At 39.7% G+C, this 18,894-nt stretch overlaps 1 protein-coding gene across 2 annotated transcripts in view; it reads right to left on the bottom strand.

Annotated features, from left to right (window-relative positions):
* The window catches only part of LOC109914311 (centromere protein C), an 80,040-nt gene that overhangs the window by 11,627 nt on the left and 49,519 nt on the right, over positions 1-18,894 (bottom strand). For both annotated transcript variants that reach the window (XM_048592404.1, XM_048592410.1), the window contains exons 10-12: positions 4,700-5,945; positions 2,979-3,079; positions 1,877-1,936 (exon numbers count right to left, since the gene is read on the bottom strand). In XM_048592404.1, the coding sequence (XP_048448361.1) occupies positions 1,877-1,936; positions 2,979-3,079; positions 4,700-5,945 (1,407 nt within the window). The remainder of the gene's footprint in view (positions 1-1,876; positions 1,937-2,978; positions 3,080-4,699; positions 5,946-18,894) is intronic.

Here is an 18,894-nt window from a genome sequence, read left to right as displayed (position 1 = left end):
GTGGGGGTGGGGGTTGGTCAGAGAGGTCAGTGAACTCCCTACCTACAAGCACCTTTACTGCTTTCCTGCTCCTCTGATGCTGCCTGGCCTGCTGTGTTCATCCAGCTCTACACCTTGTTATCTCAGACTCCAGCATAGTCAGTCCCTACTATCACTGTAACTAAAGAAGTTTGAATTTTAAAAAGTTTACAGTTATAAAAAAAAAAGTAGCTGAGTATTGAGGGGGTTTTAGAAATCAATAAAGAATTGTGAAAGAAATTATTAAACAGGAAAAGAACAGACGATCAAAGTAAACTAGAAAGAAGTTAAAAACAGAAGAGACTGTAAACATATGAAACTAAAAGAGACAAAAATAGAAATTGCTGAAAAAGCTTAACAGGTCTGGCAGCATCTGTAAGAGAAATCAGAGTAAACATTTCAGGTCGAGTGGCCCTTCCTCAAAACTGATGAGTAAAGTATCAAGTAAAACATGGGTTCCTTATCAGCGAGGCAAAAAATATATATAATGAGGAATAAGGAAAACAGCAAAATTGCTCGCGAAGTACTTTGTACTCGTCTCCATTGTATGAGGCACAATATAAAAGTAATTAATATTCGTAAAGAGGAAGTACAAGCGAAATTGATAGAATGAAAATCTGGGAGAGGTGGTTCAAGGTACCCCCAAGTTGCAAATAGGTTCTGTTTTGGAGTCCATTTGTGAGTTGACTTCATGCAAGTTGGAACATAATGCAAGACAACATATGAACAGCTGTTCATAGGTACAGAATATGTTCATATGTCTGGTCTTTAAAACTACTCCCCCGTATTGAATTGCACTCACAAATTGGTCCTCCCTGTATATTCTGGATGGTGAAAAGCCATAAACATTGGAGGCCTAAAGATCCAGGTGCATTAAATACCAAAATATCATGGACATGTACAGAAAATGATCAATGTCCAATGGAATGCTGCATATATATCTTAAGGACTAGAATATAAGGGGTAGAAGTAACAATATCGCAATACAAAGACATGGCTACAACGTGAGACTATTTTGTGCACCACATGGGAGGACAGAGGTACAGCAAAATTTTTTTATTAACTAGCATCTATGGGACCAGGGGTATACCGGGTGATCAAGAGGTACCCATAACCACAGTAAACCTTGACCAATTGAAGCTTTGAGACATCAACATCCCTCAAAAGGTCTATGTAAAAACATTGACACACCTGTTAAAATCAAAGTGAAAAAACAAACTTTAACAAACAGAAATGTAATGCAGGAAGTATACACATCACCGTTATGCCTTATTTACAGCATAAACACTCAGACATCATAGTAGATCATGGTATTTGAGAGATATAATTTTTGCCAGTTTATCAAGAGTGACAATTAAACAAAGTTTGCTTAAGGAAATACATTTACTTAAATGATAACTGGACTGCAAATTTACAATACGAGGAGATATTCTACAAACTGGGTTTGTATTTCCTGGAATTTAGATAGGTGAACAGAGATTTGATTAAGTTTTCAAGACATTAAGAGGAATGTCAGTGTAGAGAACACTGGCTAGTGAGTTTAGGACTAAAGGAACATAGTCTTTCAGCAGTGCAGTCTGGAAGGACTTTGACCGAAGTGTGGTTGAAACTTTCAACTTTTCCTGATTCAGCCTCAACTACCATTTGTAATGTTAATTTTAATGTAGTGATTGAGTGAATTGTGTTAATTAGAGGTACTTAAGGATGTGCAGTTATGTCAGATCAGTTTAACCAACGGGCTTCTGATTTAGAAACAACAGTGCTTACAATCAAGTCAAAATGATTATACTATCACCAGTAACTCAATGCATTTTTGCTTTATAATAGAGTACAAGCTTTAAACTCGTAATAAACTGACCATTTTCCTCACTGCTGCTCTCTTTCGTATAACCGTCATCATCACTGGCATCACCAAAGTCTAAAAGAAAGAAAAGGATGAATGAAGAGCTTACATTGAAATGCCCCTGTGATCTTTCTCCCTTTGAAAGCAATTCAACTTCTGATATCAACTGGATGCAGTTCAACAGGGTCAACCAAATCCCCTTTTGGAGTTTCATTCAGAACCAGAGGCCACAAATAAGTACCTGTAGAGATTTCTTCCTACTTTTCTGCTATTCAATCAAACTAAGTTGTTTGGATCATGGTGGTAGTCCTCTGAATACACCCAGTGAATTAATTTTATTTTGGTAGGCACACTGGATCTCTTCGGTTCAAGGACACTTTCAGTCCACCGTGGACACAAGTTTAGAAAAGGAGTCCAAAATATTTCTCAAGAAACTATTACAGACCTGCTTGCACAGATCACACTTCTGAAAGTCACGTGAGCTTTAGAAGACAATAACCATTTCAATTCCATCATTGGGAAAAATCTGTTTGATTCAACTGTGTACTGGAAATAGACATTGACTAACAGAACCACACCCACCTGACATAAGCAAGAGGACAACATGAAAGTGAAACAAAGTATTATCCAAGAAACCTGGCAGTGACAAAGGAAAGAGGAAACTTTGGCAAGAAGTTAAAAGGATCAAATAGAAGTAAATGCTACAGAACAGAATCCCATGTCTGATTCAGTTTAGATTTAGAAGTAGTTAAGGTAGTAGTAGAGATCATTACAACAACTTCTACTTGTCCAGCCAGCAAAGAAAAATAAATTGGACACAATTTCCACTTGTGATGTTCCGTGATTCTTGTTGGACAAGTAACTAGAGCGAAGATCAGATGAGGTCAGATTCAGATTTAGCTAGGTACGTGCTTATCCCTCTTTACTCAACAGCCAACAAATATTGAAATAATCTACCAATGCACAAATAATCAGTTTTTAGACAAAATAGTAGAGGGCTAGAAGTGCTAACGCTCATTCAACCAAAATTATAACAATGACTTAAATTTTTTTGAAAGAATGTTACTTCTGATGTTTAAACGAACATATAACTGTCACAGAATATTTTTATTCCTACCCATTATTTCTCCGTGTTCAAAATCTTCATGATCACCTGGATCAGAGGACTCCTCTTCATAATTCGCACATGGCCCTGGCCCACTCTTATTAAAAACAGGCCTAAAAATAAAAAAAGAAACATTCTTCAACTTGTTATTCTTCAAATACTTAATAGAAAATTATGAGCAGACAATTTCTCTTTAGGATAGAACATGAAATAATACATAACTTTAACTTCACCTGCTTGCATATCTTAAAACTCACTCAAATCAGCCTACATGATCGGGGAGGGAGGATATATTAGGAGTTATTTTTTGAAAACACCACCTACCAATGGATAGTCATCACCAATTTCCCATAAAACAAAACACAAGTAACATGCAAAAAAGAACGCATGCAAATACAGCCATACAATCATAGAGATATATAGCATGGAAACAGACCCTTTGGTCCAACTTGTCCACGCCAACCAGATATCCTTTATAAACCTAGACCCATTCACCAGGATTTGGCACATAGCCCTCTGCACCAAGCCTATTCCATTTTAGATGTTGTAATTGTATCAGCCTCCGCCACTTCCTCTGGCAGCTTATTCCATACATGCACCACCTCAGCGAAGAAGTTGCCCTTTAGGTCCCTTTTATATCTTTCCCCTCTCACCGTAAATCTATGCTCTCTCATTTTGGATTCCCCCATCCCAAGGAAAAAACCTTGCCTATTTACCCTATCTACGCCCGTTCTGATTTTATAAAGTCACCCCTCAACCTCCAACGATCCAGGGAAAATAGTCCTAGGCTATTCAGCTTCTCCCTATAGCTCAAACCCTCCAACCCTGGCAATATCCTCATAAATCTTTTCTGAACCCTTTCTAATTTCACAACATCCTTCCTTTAGCAGGGATTTCAGAATTGCATGCAATACTCCAAAAGTGGCTGAACCAATGTCTTGTACAGCTGCAACATGACCTCCTAACTTCTATACTGGATGCACTGACTAATAAAGGCAAGCATACTAAACGCCTTCTTCACTATCCTATATACCTGTGACTCCATTTTCAAGGAACTATGAACCTGCACTCCAAGGTCTCTTTGTTCAGCAACACTCCCCAGGACCTTACCATTAAGTGTATATGTGATCCACAAAACGTTTGCAGTAACATTAGTACCTTTATTACAACAGCAAAACTATTTCATGTTTAACACTTCTAATGTGATCCTGAAAAAAGAGTGTACAAAATAAGACAGGCTAAATAGTCATCCCTTCCATGAAAAAGCATGTAAAAGAATTCCTGATCTGTATTATTAAAAAATGCACTGGGTGCTTTGAATCTAAACGGACCAAAACTTCATTATACTTCCAATAATTTTCTACTTAACTCCTGCTTGCCACCCATCTCAATCTCTGCCACTCACTGGCTCCCACTCCTCTTCCCACTTCACTCTTCTATCAGCCAGTAACTGATCCAGCACAAGCTGGGTCGAGTAACCGCGACATCAGGGTCCGCACACTAACCAACCCAGCACTTGCAAGAGAAGTAGGGAGAAACAGTATCATAAATCTTAATTTTTCTTAAGAGCTGGCAACATATATTGAAGCACTGAAAACTAAGATTCACCAGCTCAAAATATTTTTTCATTTTTAGCTGAATGGTAGATAATACCCACAAGCAGAATAAGTGAAAATTACAATTAAAGCAGATTCATTATAATATTCAAGTACTGAACCTGTTTGCCTACTTACAAATCATTGTGAGGAAGTCCTTGCCTTACAGCTCTTTTGCTTTGCACAGAAGTACTAGGTTCTGCTTTGTCATCTTCCTCAATCATATCTGTTGGTTGTTCAGAATGCCGAGGGGGAGCAGTTTTATCTTGGTACTTTGTTGTGTTATAACTTCTGGGACTCATTACAGCCTGATATGGAGTAACAGCAGATACCTGGGGCCTTGCTGCAAGTTCATCAACAGTATTGGTGACAGACCTTCTTCGGCTTGTTAGAACCTGGTTGTGGATTCCCGGAGACCTGCAACTGTCAAGGTGTCTTTGTGGACTCTTTTTGTCAATGTAAGTTGCAGTAAAGGATGCTACAGATTCTTGAGAAGATTTCTGTGATGTTGACTTTGATGCAGATATATAGCCTTCAGTTTTCTTTGAAGTTGTACAAACATAGCCTTGTTTTCGACGTGAACTGTACTCGTCCTCGATTTCGTTTTCATTCTGCATATCAAAATAATGACTTTTCAGTTTTTGTGTAGATTTTCGTTTGTTTGGCAGGCGCATGTCCAAGGATTTCCCCTGTTTTTCTTCTTCAACCTCAGAAAACAATCGTTTTTTTGGTACAAATGGCACAGAAGAATACTTTTGTTTTCTACTTTGCTTCTTAATTGATACACTATCAGAATCAGTGTCCTGCTGATAAGCTGTGTCTTGGTACCCTGAGAGTTTTGACTGGCGACATGATGGCCTAACTGAATTAGTTATTTCCTGCTGCCCTGCGGGTTTTGACTGGTGATCTTGTGGCCTAACTAAACTATTGCTACATTTATTAGCTGCTCGTTGTTGCTTTGTGTGCTTTGAATGGTGATGTGGTGAGCTGGTTGGAGAAAAATCATGTTCAAAAACATCTTCACTGACATTCTGCACCTCTGAACTATGTATTATATTCTTTGTTTGTGCACGTGAACATCTTATTTTCAAACCCATCTTCTTCTTCTTCTTCATTTGTGACTTTGAAGGTTTTACCGTCTGGTCTTGTAAACTGCCATCTAATTCTGTCAAATAATCTGCCTTCAATCTGTCTTGCAGATGGTTATCAGCATGCTGTACTACCCACCACTTTGGTGGTGGTCTGACAATCCGCTGGCTTTTGGTACATACATCCACAGCATTATATTGATGATTCTCCTCAAACTCATGGCAAGGAAAACATTTCTTAGAGTAGTCAGGTTTCTTTGGCCGAGTTTCCTTTGCTGATATTTCTTTCTTTCTCACTGAAACAGAAAGGCAACATTCAAAGAGAAGTTGAAAGTATTTTTTCTTTAAAAACAGCGGCATTCATGTCTTAGACCATGAAGTACTTTTGAGATGCAGTCACTATTGCAATATAGATAAATATTGTAACACAGTCTTCCAACCACTGACTCCATCTATACTTCCCGCTGTCTTGGGAAAGCAACTAACATAATAAAGATCCCTCCTACCCCGATTATACTCTCTTTCACCCTCTTAAAAAGAAGATACAAAAGTTTGAAAACCTGTACCAACAGATTCATGCACAGCTCCTTCCCCGTTGTTATCAGACTTATGAACAGACCTCTCCTTTATTAGAACTGATCCTTCTCTACAGCTGTAATACAATATCCTGCATTTGTATTTTACAATACTTTTCACTGTCTCTTGCTACACGTGACAATAATAAATCAAATCAAATCGGTATCTAATTTATTCATACCAGTTCTCTCAGACAGCAACAAGGTAATTTGTTTAAGTGATGGTTGCAGAAAAATATTGCCCCAAAACACTAGACTCCCTTTCTTCATCAAATAGTGTCATGGATCTTCTACATTCACCTGAATAGGTAGATGCAATCTCATCTGAAAGGCAGCACCTTAGGCAAGTGCAACCGTTCTGCAGCATGGAACAAAAGTTCTGCATCAAGATTATTCACCCAAGTCTTTGGAATAAGGAGATCAGCCTGATCTGTCATTCACTGAGAGCATAGCTGATCTATATCTTTATCCATCACACTAACTTTGGATTTATATACTTTCATATCCTTGTGAAGCAAAAGTCAATCTCAGATTCAAAGTTAGTGTTGACTTAGAATTGATTTTTTTTTTAAGTTTAGAATTTCTAGCGTGAGGAAGTGGCTTCCAATTTCCCTTATGAATGGCCTGCCTCAGATTTTAAAGATTATGTCCCATTCTAGACTTAGCCTCCAACAGAACAGGTAACAAATTTCAACAAACCCTCAAATCACCCCTGACAATTACTATGATCTACCAGTAAATGTGAGGTGATGCATTTTGGAAGATCCAATTCAAGAGCGAACTATACGGTAAATGGAAAAGCCCTGGGGAAAACTGATACACAGAGTGATCGGGGTGTTCAGGTCCATTGTACCCTGAAGGTGGCAATGCAGATCGATAGAGTGGTCAAGAAGGCAAATGGCATGCTTTCATTCATCGGACGGGGTACTGAGTACAAGAGTTGGCAGGTCATGTTACAATTGTATAGGACTTTGGTTCGACCACATTTGGAATACTGCGTACAGTTCTGGTCACCACATTACCAAAAGGATGTGGATGCTTTGGAGAGGGTGCAGAGGAGGTTCACCAGGATGTTGCCTGGTATGGAGGGCGCTAGCTATGAAGAGAGGTTGAGTAGATTAGGATTATTTACATTAGAAAGACGGATGCTGAGGGGGGACCTGATTGAGGTCTACAAAATCATGAAAGGTATAGACAGGGTGGATAGCAAGAAGCTTTTTCCCCCAGAGTGGGGGACTCAATTACTAGGGGTCACGATTTCAAGGTGAGAGGGGAAAAGTTTAAGGGAGATATGTGTGGAAAGTTCTTTACGCAGAGGGTGGTGGGTGCCTGGAACGTGTTGCCAGCGGAGGCGGTAGAGGTGGGCACGATAGCATCATTTAAGATGTATCTAGACAGATACATGAATGGGCAGGGAGCAGAGGGATACAGATGCTTGGAAAATAGGCGACAGGTTTAGATAGAGGATCTGGATCGGCGCAGGCTTGGAGGGCCGAAGGGCCTGTTCCTGTGCTGTAATTTTCTTTGCTCCTTGTTCTAAATAAACTTTGTATTCTGGATAATTCCTCTTCAAATTAATAGAATATCCTGATAATATTTTAGTAAATTTGTGCTGCATTTCTTCCAACACCAGCAATGCAATTTTAAAACGCTGTACTCAGAACAGTACAGAGTGCAGCCTGACCTAGCTAGGCCTTGTACAGCTGTACAACTTCCTCCCTTTATCTCATAACTAGGGTGACCACTCCTGGAGCTGAAGACCACCTGACCTGAATCAGAAGTTCTGTGGTGCAAAGAGAAAACTATCAACATAAATGGAAATGATGTTAAACAGGCCACATATGCAAAAGCCCAAAACTAAAAATGCACTAAAATCACCTGCCGTTCCAAGCAAAGTGGCTAAATATGAAGTGAAAAACAATGATAAGAACAGCAACTAAGATCAGTGCCTTTTAGGTGCCTGTGTTTTGCAAAATTACCAAATGCATGTGCCTCTTCAAATGGTTTCTCTGGGCACAAATGCATCGGGTACTATACCATAAGACACAGGAACAGAATCTGGCCTCAAGTCTGCTCTACTATTTGATCACAGCTCATATCTTTCTCAACCCTATTCATCTGCCTTCTCCCAGTAATCCTTGATCCCCCTAATCGAGAACTTATCTCTCTCTGTCTGAAATACACTCAATGACTTATTGCCACAGAAGGCTGTGAAGGCTAAGTTCCAAAGATTCACTACCCTCCAGCTGAAAAATTCCTCCTTATTTCAGTTCAAAGGATCATCCCTTTATTCTGAAGCTGTACCCTCAGGTCCGAGTCGCTCCTGTTATCAAAAACATCTTATTCATGACCACTCCACCCAGGCCTCTCAGTATTCTCGAAGTTTCAATCAGCTTGCCCATCAGTCTAAACTCCATCACATACAGATTCAGAATCCTCAGCTGCTCTTCATGCCATGCCCTTCATCCTCAGGATTATTTCTGTAAACCACATCTGCGCCCCCTCCAACACCAGCACATCCTTCCTTAAATACAAGGACCAAAACTGCTCACAATATTCCAAATATGATTTGACCAGAGTCTTGTATTGCTGAGGCTGTATATCTACTATTCTATTCTAGTACACTCAAAATGAATGCTAAAATTGCCTTTGCCTTCCCAACTGCCAAATGAACATGAATGTTAACCTTAACAGAATCCTAAACTAGGACTCTTAAGTTCCTTTGTGCTTCAGATTCGGAATCACAGAATCCCTACAGTGTGGAAGTAGGCCATTTGGCCCATTGAGTCCATAGCAAACCTCCAAATAGCATTCCACCCAGACCCACCCCCTATCCATTTCCCACGGCTGATCCACTTAGCCTGCATACCCCTGGTCACTATGGGCAATTTAGCATGGCCGAACCACCAAACCTGTACATCTTTGGACTGTGGGAGGAAACCGGAGTTATGAGGCTGCAGCGCTAGCCTGCCCCCTCCAAGCTTTTCCAAAGCCTTTCCCTGTTTATGAAATAATCTACGCCTCTGTTCTTTCTACAAAAGTGCAGAACTTCACACTTTCCCACATTGCATCCCATCTGCCACTTCTTTGCCCACTCTCCAAACCTGTCCAAATCCTTCTGCAGCTTCTCCACTTCCTCAATGCTACCTGTCTTTCCACCTATCTTTGTGTCATCTGCAAACTTAGCAGCAAAATCCTCAGTTCTTTCGTCCAGTGGTGTCAACAGTGTGATACAAGGTGGTTGATCTACACACATGTTTTAAAATCACTGATTTTAGGAATTTGGAGTTTGAATTAGTAGCATGTGGGTTTTGGCCTGTGTCTGAGGAAGTTTAACAATTAAATTGTCAATATTTCTAGGCCATTCAGCCTGCCTAGTTTGGCCCACCATAGCTGATCATACAGTTCGATGTCTTTTTCCCCCACTGTATTTCCATATCCTTTTAAGAATACTATTTTGAAATTTGTCAAACATGCTGAATAACCAAGCTTCTCCTTGGAGACAAGGTTCCAAAGATGCACAACATTCTGAATAAAACAATCCTTCCCCCTTTTTGTGTCTGGTGGTTTAGACTACCTGCATTTACCCTTTCTTTCCCTTTGTATGTTTTGCAGGTTTCAATAAGATCACCTTTCGTTCTTTGAATCTTGAATCTTTTTTTTTTTAAAATCAGTACGGGAGTTGGGCTCCCTGGAGGGAGCAATTGGACTTGTCTCCATTTACGAGTGGGCAGAATAAACACTGAGGAGCACAAGGTTGCTTTCAGTTAGACGAATCGGGAATTGATATCTCTTTGTTTAGGGAAAAAAAAACAACAGCTTGGACACCTTTTGGTTTCAGTTCACATAACTCCTAGTTGAAGTTAGATGTATGAAACAGTTGGTCCTAGAAAAAAAAGGTGTTAGTTCAGAGAAATTAGGCAACAGTTACCTCAAAGTAAAGGGTTTAGTTTGCAAAAGTATTTAGCTCGAACCTTGAAGGGGTATTTTAAACTGAGAAAGTCTAAACAGAATTGAGAAACTATTCAAGGGAGAGGCTACCAAATTCTCAACACTAGGAATGGAAAGAAACAGTTAAGTTAAACTTAAAGATGAGAGACAGAAACAAACTTTCTCTGCTGTTTTGAGTACTGTAACATGCTGGTGCTGGGATAGAAGTTATTGTATTTTACTGGGTGTTGACAAATCTTTCAAATTGTGTTATATATAAATAGCATTTTTTTTGCAGAATAAACCTCTGCTTTATCATTAAAGCCAGACATGCAGCATTGTGTGATTGTGTTTCAGTGCAAGGCCAGCTCATTAAAAACAAAACCATCAAGCAAGATATCAGTCTGGGATCTGGCTTTTCCAGTAATAAAATCAGTTGGGATTTTAACAATTGAGGTCTCATCCAGAATTTGAGTTCACTGGATTTAAGAGGGATTGGTGTCTATCTTTTTAAAGTTACAAGTATATGGGCGGTTCTGGACGTAAAACAACTTTCTCGTGAAGTTCACTGCATGGAATTTGATGATGGCTTTGAATTTTGTTCAGTGTTTTCTGGAAGTGGAAGATAATAACAGTAGATTACTTGAAATCTTTGATTCTTTGAAATCTTTAAAGCTAAAATTAGAGCATATAAATTTAAGGTAAAAGTAAAAGCAAGTTCTTGCAACAACAAGATGCTTCAAGAGATTGTTCAACTTTTAAAATTGGAAGAAAGGAAATCTGAAATTGGAAATGTCACAGCTGGTATTAGCTAAAACACAGCTAGGAATGTAAAGAATGAGTCAGAAGAAACACAGAAAGAAGAACAGGTATGATGAAAGAGAGGAGAAAGAAAAATAGACTGTTATTGCCAAGAATTCCCAACCTTTGATCTGTTCTTGTAGTCTCTATTTCTATGGCTGGCTCAGTTTGGTTTCTGGTCAATGGTAACCTTAAGAGTTCATGGTGGGAATTGCAGAGGAACACAGGAGCAGGAGTAGGCCATTCAGCCTGCCTAGTTTGGCCCACCATAGCTGATCATACAGTTCGATGTCTTTTTCCCCCGCTGTAGTTTCATATCCTTTTAAGAATACTATTTTGAAATTTGTCAAACATGCTGAATAACCAAGCTTCTCCTTGGAGACAGGGCTCCAAAGATGCACAACATTCTGAATAAAACAATCCTTCCCCCTTTTTGTGTCTGGTGGTTTAGACTACCTGCATTTACCCTTTCTTTCCCTTTGAATGTTTTGCAGGTTTCAATAAGATCACCTTTCGTTCTTAGAATCCCCAAACCCCTGGCCCGGATCCATGTCCCATCTGCTCCAGAGATGTGTAATAACATCTCTGAACAGGGTGTTTTAAAAAAACTATTATTAATCAAAATCCTAGTTATTACAAACTAGATCACATTCCACAATTTGATCATGTGTTTTATTTAAATTCCAGCGTCCTACCGACTACTGCACGGCAAGCGGGAAAACCAACACAAACTGAGGCACGCACGTGCAAGTTGCCATGCACCTTTGTGGTTGACGATGTTTAAATACATCTTTTAATCAGCAAACACCGACAAAACACTCCCCCCTCCAAAAGATTGCTAAAAATGCTAATAAATACAAGACCTATCTTAAAAAATTGTTACAGTTCCACGATCACATCTTACTTGCACGAAAACGCAGAAAAGATAAAAAGCCTACAAGTCACGAGCAAATATACTACACCTAGATTTTAACGGTCCATTACCAGTTCGACAAAATGCTGCTTGTCTGACCTCATGAGGCGTATTTGGCAGAGAAAAGACGACCTTACAGAAGCCAGATTAATGATCGCCATCAGCTTAGTAAGTGACCTTCCCACTTTGTGGCGCTTCATGTGCCTTGGATCCATAAGCATCATGTACACAATTCAAGGCAAAATAACGGCCTCGGACATGTGCTCATACACGTGGTCGTTTGAAGGGGCAGAAAATGCAAAACTAATAGCAACTTTGCTTCGATAGGTTTGCACTTACCAGACATTGAAGTAGGCTAGTTACAGCAGAAAAGAGACAACTTCTCACAAATTTTCTTTAAAAAAGGAAATCCAACTACAAATCCAAGCTCCAGTCTGAACCTCACAGAATGAGGACTCTGACTGACAGCCCGCCCATTTACTGTCTGCTAGCACGTGTACTTTTCGTCACTTGGGTTGCGGATTGATACTTTTGAACTAAATTTGCAACATAAAGAGTCAGGATTTTTTTCAGGACCATTTCTTCCGAGTTGGTAAAGTTTTCAATCACTTCAGATTGTTACTTGAATAAATTTACATACAATGCACTTTTTAGGATTATTGGTATACAGTGTCAAGGTAGAAGTGTCTTTCTCCTCGTAGACACTTCAGAATTACCAAAATGCCTTTGCACATCACTTTGAAGTTGTCTATTTACATAGTTCAATTTTTCTTTGTATTGGCTGGAGAGAAGAATTTCCAATTTCTACTCTTAATTGTGGAATCTTCAACTTCTGTAAATCCCTGACCATTGTTCTGGGTAGGGTGACATTAGGGCAAGTAAAATTATAGCCCTGGATTTTCGCTAGTCAAACAGTCGTTATTCCACTATGGATTGTAGTTGTGCATGCACACCCTGCAATGCGTCATTTCTATTGCACCTTATTCCAAAGGAAATGTCACTAAATTTTCCACTAGGCAATGCCTTTACGTCTGGAACCCTCAGAAAGACCCTGGAGAATTTGGGGAGGTCCAACGAAATTAGAAAGTATTCAGGAAACGTTAGACTATTAAAGGCAAAGTCTAATTCCAAAGTATTTAATAGACCCAATGCTTAACTCATAAATCCACAACTAAACCACAAGGACTCTGCCCCCACAGCTCTCTTGTGGTAAGATTTTTTAAAGACACACAACCGTCGGAAGAAATTCCTCCTCATCTCAGTCTTAACCCAGCTCCCCTTAATTCTGAAACCATGCCCTCTGGTCTTAGATTCTCCGATGGGAAATGTCCTCTCAGCATTAAGCTCCTTCAGAAATCCTATATGCTTCAATGAGATCATCTCTCACTCTTCTAAACTCTAATGGATAGAGTCCCAACCTTTTTAGCCTTTGCTTTTAAAGACAATCCCTCCATGCTAGGCATTGTCCTAGTAAGCCTTCTCTGAACTGCATCCAATGAAATGATATTTCCTTAAACAAGGGAACCAAAACTGCTCACAGTCCTCTGCAAATGTCTCACCAGCATCTCGTACAGTTGCAGTAAGACTTCTCCCTTGAAATAAGGGCTAACATTCCATTAGCCTTTCTGATTACCTGCTGCACCTGTGTGCTAGTTTTCTGTGCTTCATTGACAAGCCACAAGTCCCTTTGTATTACAATTTTCAGCAGTTTTCCTCCACTTAAATAAATTCTGTTCTTTTGTTTTACCTTCCAAAGTGAATAACTTCACATTTTCCCATATTATACTTCATTTGCCAACTTACTGACCAATTATTTAACTTATCAATACCTCTCAACTGTTTGTATCCCTCTCACAACCTGCTTTTGTTGTCTGCAAATCTGGCTTCAGTATAATCACTTCCTCCTTCCAAATCATTAACATATATACAGTAAACAACTGTGGTCCCAGCACTGATCCCTGTGGACCGCCACTGGTCATGGGTCACCAACGTGAAAAAGAAACTCTTATCCCCACTCGTTTCCTGCCCATTAGCCAATTCTCCATCCTTGTCAATAAAGTGCTTCCAACACTGTGGGTTCTTATCTTACAACTTGACCTTTTGAGGTACCTTGTCAAATGCCTTCTGGAAGTCCAAAAACCAACACATCTCCTGATCCCACTCTATCCACTCCAGTTGAGACTTCCTCAAGAAAACTCTAATAATTTAGTCAGACATGATTTCACTTTCACAAAGCCATGCTGAATCTGCTTGATTGGGTTATGATTTTCCAAATGTTTTATTTCTTCCTTAGTAATTGAATCCAACACTTTTCCGATAGATGTCAGGCTAATCAGACTAGTTACCCACATTTTGCCTTGTTCCTTTTGAATAGGGGTGTCACATTTACAGTTTCCAATCCTCTGTAATTCACCATAATCCAAGGTTTTTTGGAAAATTACAAGCAATGCATCCACCATCTGCAGCTACTTGTTTTAAGATCCTAGGATGCAGACCATCAGGGCAGGAGGACTTATCTGTCTTTAGCCTCCATTAGTTTGTTTAACGCTACTTCTTTAGTGATTCTCTGTATACTTTAGTATTAATGGGATGTTTGAAGTATATTCCACTGTAAAAAGATTGATGAAAAATCTGCTTAACTCTTCTGCCATTCCTTGTTCCCCGAAACTGTCAACCCAGATTCATTTTCTAAGAGCCCTATGATCACTTTGACCTCTATCTCTCCCTTTCATAAATTTTAAGGAGCTCTTATTGTCAGTTTTTATATTCCTTGGTAGTTAGCCCTCAAGGTTAATTTTCTTGGCCTTTATTATCATTTTAGTCCTGTGACTCTGATTTGCTAGATTCTGAATTTATCCCGGTCTTCAAGGCTATCCCTGACTCTGGCACTAATTCACATAATTAGTGAGTTTTGAAGTAAATGATATTGAGACAATGGTGACAGTTATCGCAGTAGAAACATGAAATATTCAGTGCATTTATCTGGTGGCAACAGGTGAAGAAGTAACATTTGTCAGCTTGTAAAACACCCACTTCTTCAAAGAATGGGGAAATTTAATATACATCAGATACTAGTCAGATCTAAACTTTGGTTTGACGTTTGGTTTGACAAACTGGACCTCTGATTATATTGCAATGCAGAATTAAACTAGCTCCACACAAACGCGGAGTCCTCCGGAATAAGATGCAAAAGTGCTATAACTGGGCAAAGATGACAACAGGTGCATGCACTCCGATTTGTTTTGCCTGCCAGTTAAACCCATACCATTCAATATATGCAAAATGATTACTGAACTCTCAAATAAAGGCAAACTACTGCAGATGCAGACAAACAGAATGCTAGAGAAACTGAGCAAGTTTGGCAACATCTGTGGAGAGAGGACTTTTTTTTGAATCTGGTAGGACTCTAAGTTTTGAAGAAGAGTTATACTGGACTTGAAGTATTAAATCTACTTCTTTTGCCACAGATGCTGTCAGACCTGCCGAGATTCTCCAGCATTCTCAGTGATTATCGAACCCTGCCTTGATCGGTATGTGGCAATTACAGACATGTGGCTCAAAAATGTGCAGGGCTGGATATGAAATATTCCTGATTCAGGAAAGATAGAGAAGTAAAGACAGAATTGGCAGTTTGTTCAAAGAGAATATCATAGTTCTGGAGAAATTCAGGAATAAAATCTATCTGGTTGTAGCTAAGAAACAATAGAGATACTATTATAGTGCCAGGTGTATTCTATAGGCCATGAACTGATAGGAAAGATATAGGGGAACAAATCTGCAAAACTACAAAAACAATAGAGTAATTGTGATTGGGAATTTTAATCATCCTATTGCAGATTGGGATCGTAATGATGTGAGGAGCAGAGAGAAAGAAAAGAGTTTTTATTATACTGCCAGTGTCATCTTTAATTACCCTCAAACTGAGGGTCACCCATTTCAAAAGACAGTTAAGAGTGGACTACATTACTGTGGGCCTGGAGTCACACATAGGCCAACCCAGTCAAACATTTCTCCTGAAAAAGGATATTAGGGAACCAGACAGGATTGTTAAAACAGATGTTGATATTTGTCATGGACACCATTAATGACACTTGATTAATATTCAGATTTATGAATTGAATTTAAATTCCATGGCATTCAAATCCATGTACCCAGAGTATCAGTCTCAATCTTTGGATTACTAGGCTAGTGACATTATCACTACATCACTATGTCCCCCACATTCCACAAAACAATAAAAACAGCTCTCTGGATAATGAAAGTGTACAAAGAAGTAGAAAATGGCATATATGAAGGATGTCAGATTGAAGAAGCAAATGAGAACAAGGCTCGATATAGAAAGTTCAGAGAATTAGTTTAAAAAAAGTGAAAGCAAAAGGCAGAGTATGAAACTCCTAAAAAAAAAACTAAAAGGAAAAGTAGAAGTCTCCAACAGCCATATAAATAGCAAAAGGATGACCAGGGTCAAAAACAGACCATAAAGAGAATTTACACATGGAGGCTCAGATATTAAAGTAGTACTTGACATCTGCCTTAACCAAGAATGGAGGTGCTGTCAAAGTCAGTAGAAGGTTGAGGCACTGTACGTGCTAAAATTTGGTAAAGGAGGTATTAAAAAGGTTGGAGAACTAGGGAAGAAAAATGTGGAGCTATCAGCCAGAATCTTCCAAACCTCTCTAGATACACATCTTAAGGGCGGTATGGTGGCTCAATGGTTAGAACTGCTGCCTCACAGTGCCTGGGACCTGGATTCAATCCATCCAAGGGAGACTGTGCAAACTCCATGCAGACATTCTCCCAGTGTCTGCGTGGGTTTCCTCTGGGTACTGTGGTTTCCTCCCACAGTCCAGAGATGTGCAGGTTAGGTGGATTGGCCTTGGTAAATTGCCATAGCATCCAAGAATGTGTAGCCATGGGGAGTGCAGGGTTACGTGGATTGGAGGGGGGAGGGGGGGTTTAGGTGGGATGCTCTTCAGAGGGTCAGAGTGTACTTGATGGGCTGAATGGTGTAGGGATTCTATGATATATGGATGGTGCCAGAGAGCTAAAGAATTGAGAATGTTGCAGCTCTATTCAAAAATGGGTGCAAGAATAAATTCAGCAACCAGAAGCCAGGCATTTTATCCTCGATGGTGTGAATGCTTTTAGAGACAATAATCTGGGGCATATTTAACAGTCACTTGCATAATGTGTAATAATTAAGGAAAGCCATCAAAATGATATTTAGCTAATACAAATAGAGGCTTTGAAGGTTGATGATGATAATCATGTTGACGTGGTATAAGTGTACTTTCAAAAGGCTTCTCATACAAGCCATGTAACATGCTTGTCAGCAAAGGTGAAGCCCATAGACCAAACGAGACAGCAGCAGCATGAATATAATTTTGACTGAGTAACAGAAAATAAAGTGGTGAAGAATGATTGTATTTCAATCCAGACAAAACGTAAATAGTGAGCTCCCCCAGGGATTGGTATTAAGACAATTATGTTTCCCAATCTGTATTAATAACCTCGATTTGTGCGCCCAGGGCACAATTTCAAAATATGCTAATAACACACAACGTGGAAGTTTGAACTATGACGAGGATAGTGAAATAATCACGCAGATAGAATGAGTGGAAATGTAGGTTAAACTTAATACACAGATGTTTGAAGTGATATATTTCCACAGGAAGAATGAGGAAGAGTTAATTTTTCAAAACTTCATTCGCAATATGTGGGCGTTGTAGGCTGGGTTGGCATTCATTCTCAATTCCTAGTTGTTCTTAAGAAGATGGCAGTGAACTTTCATCTTAAACCACTGAAGTCCATTTTCAGTAGACAGACTGATATTAGGGAGGAGTTCCAGGATTTTGACCCAGTGACATTGAAGGAAACAGGATTAGTGCAGTTTGGTATTTGTTGGTCGGCATCAACATGGTGATCCGAAGGGAATCACTTTCTATGCTGTACAACTCTCTGAATGGAAATTTATTTCTAAGTCTCCATGGTGAGTGGCTTGGAGGGAAACTGGCAGGTGGTGGTGTTCCCATGTATCTGTTGCCCTTGTCCTTCCAGATGGTAGTTTGTAGATTTGGAAGGTGTTCTTCAAGGAGCTTTGGTGAATTTTTGCAGTGCGTCTTGTACATACTGCTGCTACCAAGTGGCTGCGGTTGAGGGAGTAAATGTTTGCCAAAGTGGTGCAAATCAAGCAGGCTCCTTTGCACTGGATGGTGTTAAGCTTCAAGTGTTATTGGAGCTGCAGTCATCCAGCCAAGTGGGGTGCATTCCATCACAGTCCTGACTTGTTCCTTGTAGGTGGTAGAAAGGCTTTGGAAAGTCAAGAGGAAAGTTACTTGCTGCAAGATTCCTAGCCCCTGACCTGCTTATGGTTTTGTAGACACCATATATATTTTGGCTAATCCAATTCAGTTTCCGGTCAATGGTAACCCTCAGGATGTTATCAAAGGAATCCCTTGATGTTGGTGCCACTGAATGTTAAGGGGTGTTAGTTAGATTCTCTCTTATTGGAGATGGTTATTACCTGACACTTGTGTGGTACAAATATAACTTGCCACTTTTAAGCCTAAGCCTGGATATTGCTTCGGTCTTGTCGCACTTGAACATGGACTACTTCAGTAGTGAGGAGTCATGAATGGTGAACATTGTGTAGTCATCAGCAAACACCTCACCTCTGACCTTACGGTGGAGGAAAGGTCGTTGATGAAGGAGTTGAATATGGTTGGGCCAAGGATATTACCCTGAGAAACTCCTGCAGACATAAACTGAGACAACAGAACTCCAACCTCCACAATCATCTTACTTTGGGCCAGATATGACTCCATCCGGCAGGTAGTTTCCCCAGATTCCCACTGAATCTGATTTTGCTAGAACTCCTTATGCCCAATCAGTCAAATGTGACCTTGACGTCAAGGGCAGTCACTCTTACCTCACCTCTGGCATTCCATGTTTGGAACAAGGCTGTAATGAGGTCAAGAGTTCAGTGGACCTGGCGTAAGCCAAACTAAGGCCCAGAAGGTTATTGCT

Source organism: Rhincodon typus, chromosome 3, assembly GCF_021869965.1.
Source record: "Rhincodon typus isolate 14 chromosome 3, sRhiTyp1.1, whole genome shotgun sequence".
Classification (NCBI taxonomy): Eukaryota; Metazoa; Chordata; class Chondrichthyes; order Orectolobiformes; family Rhincodontidae; genus Rhincodon; species Rhincodon typus.
This window is presented reverse-complemented; position numbering and strand designations above follow the sequence as displayed.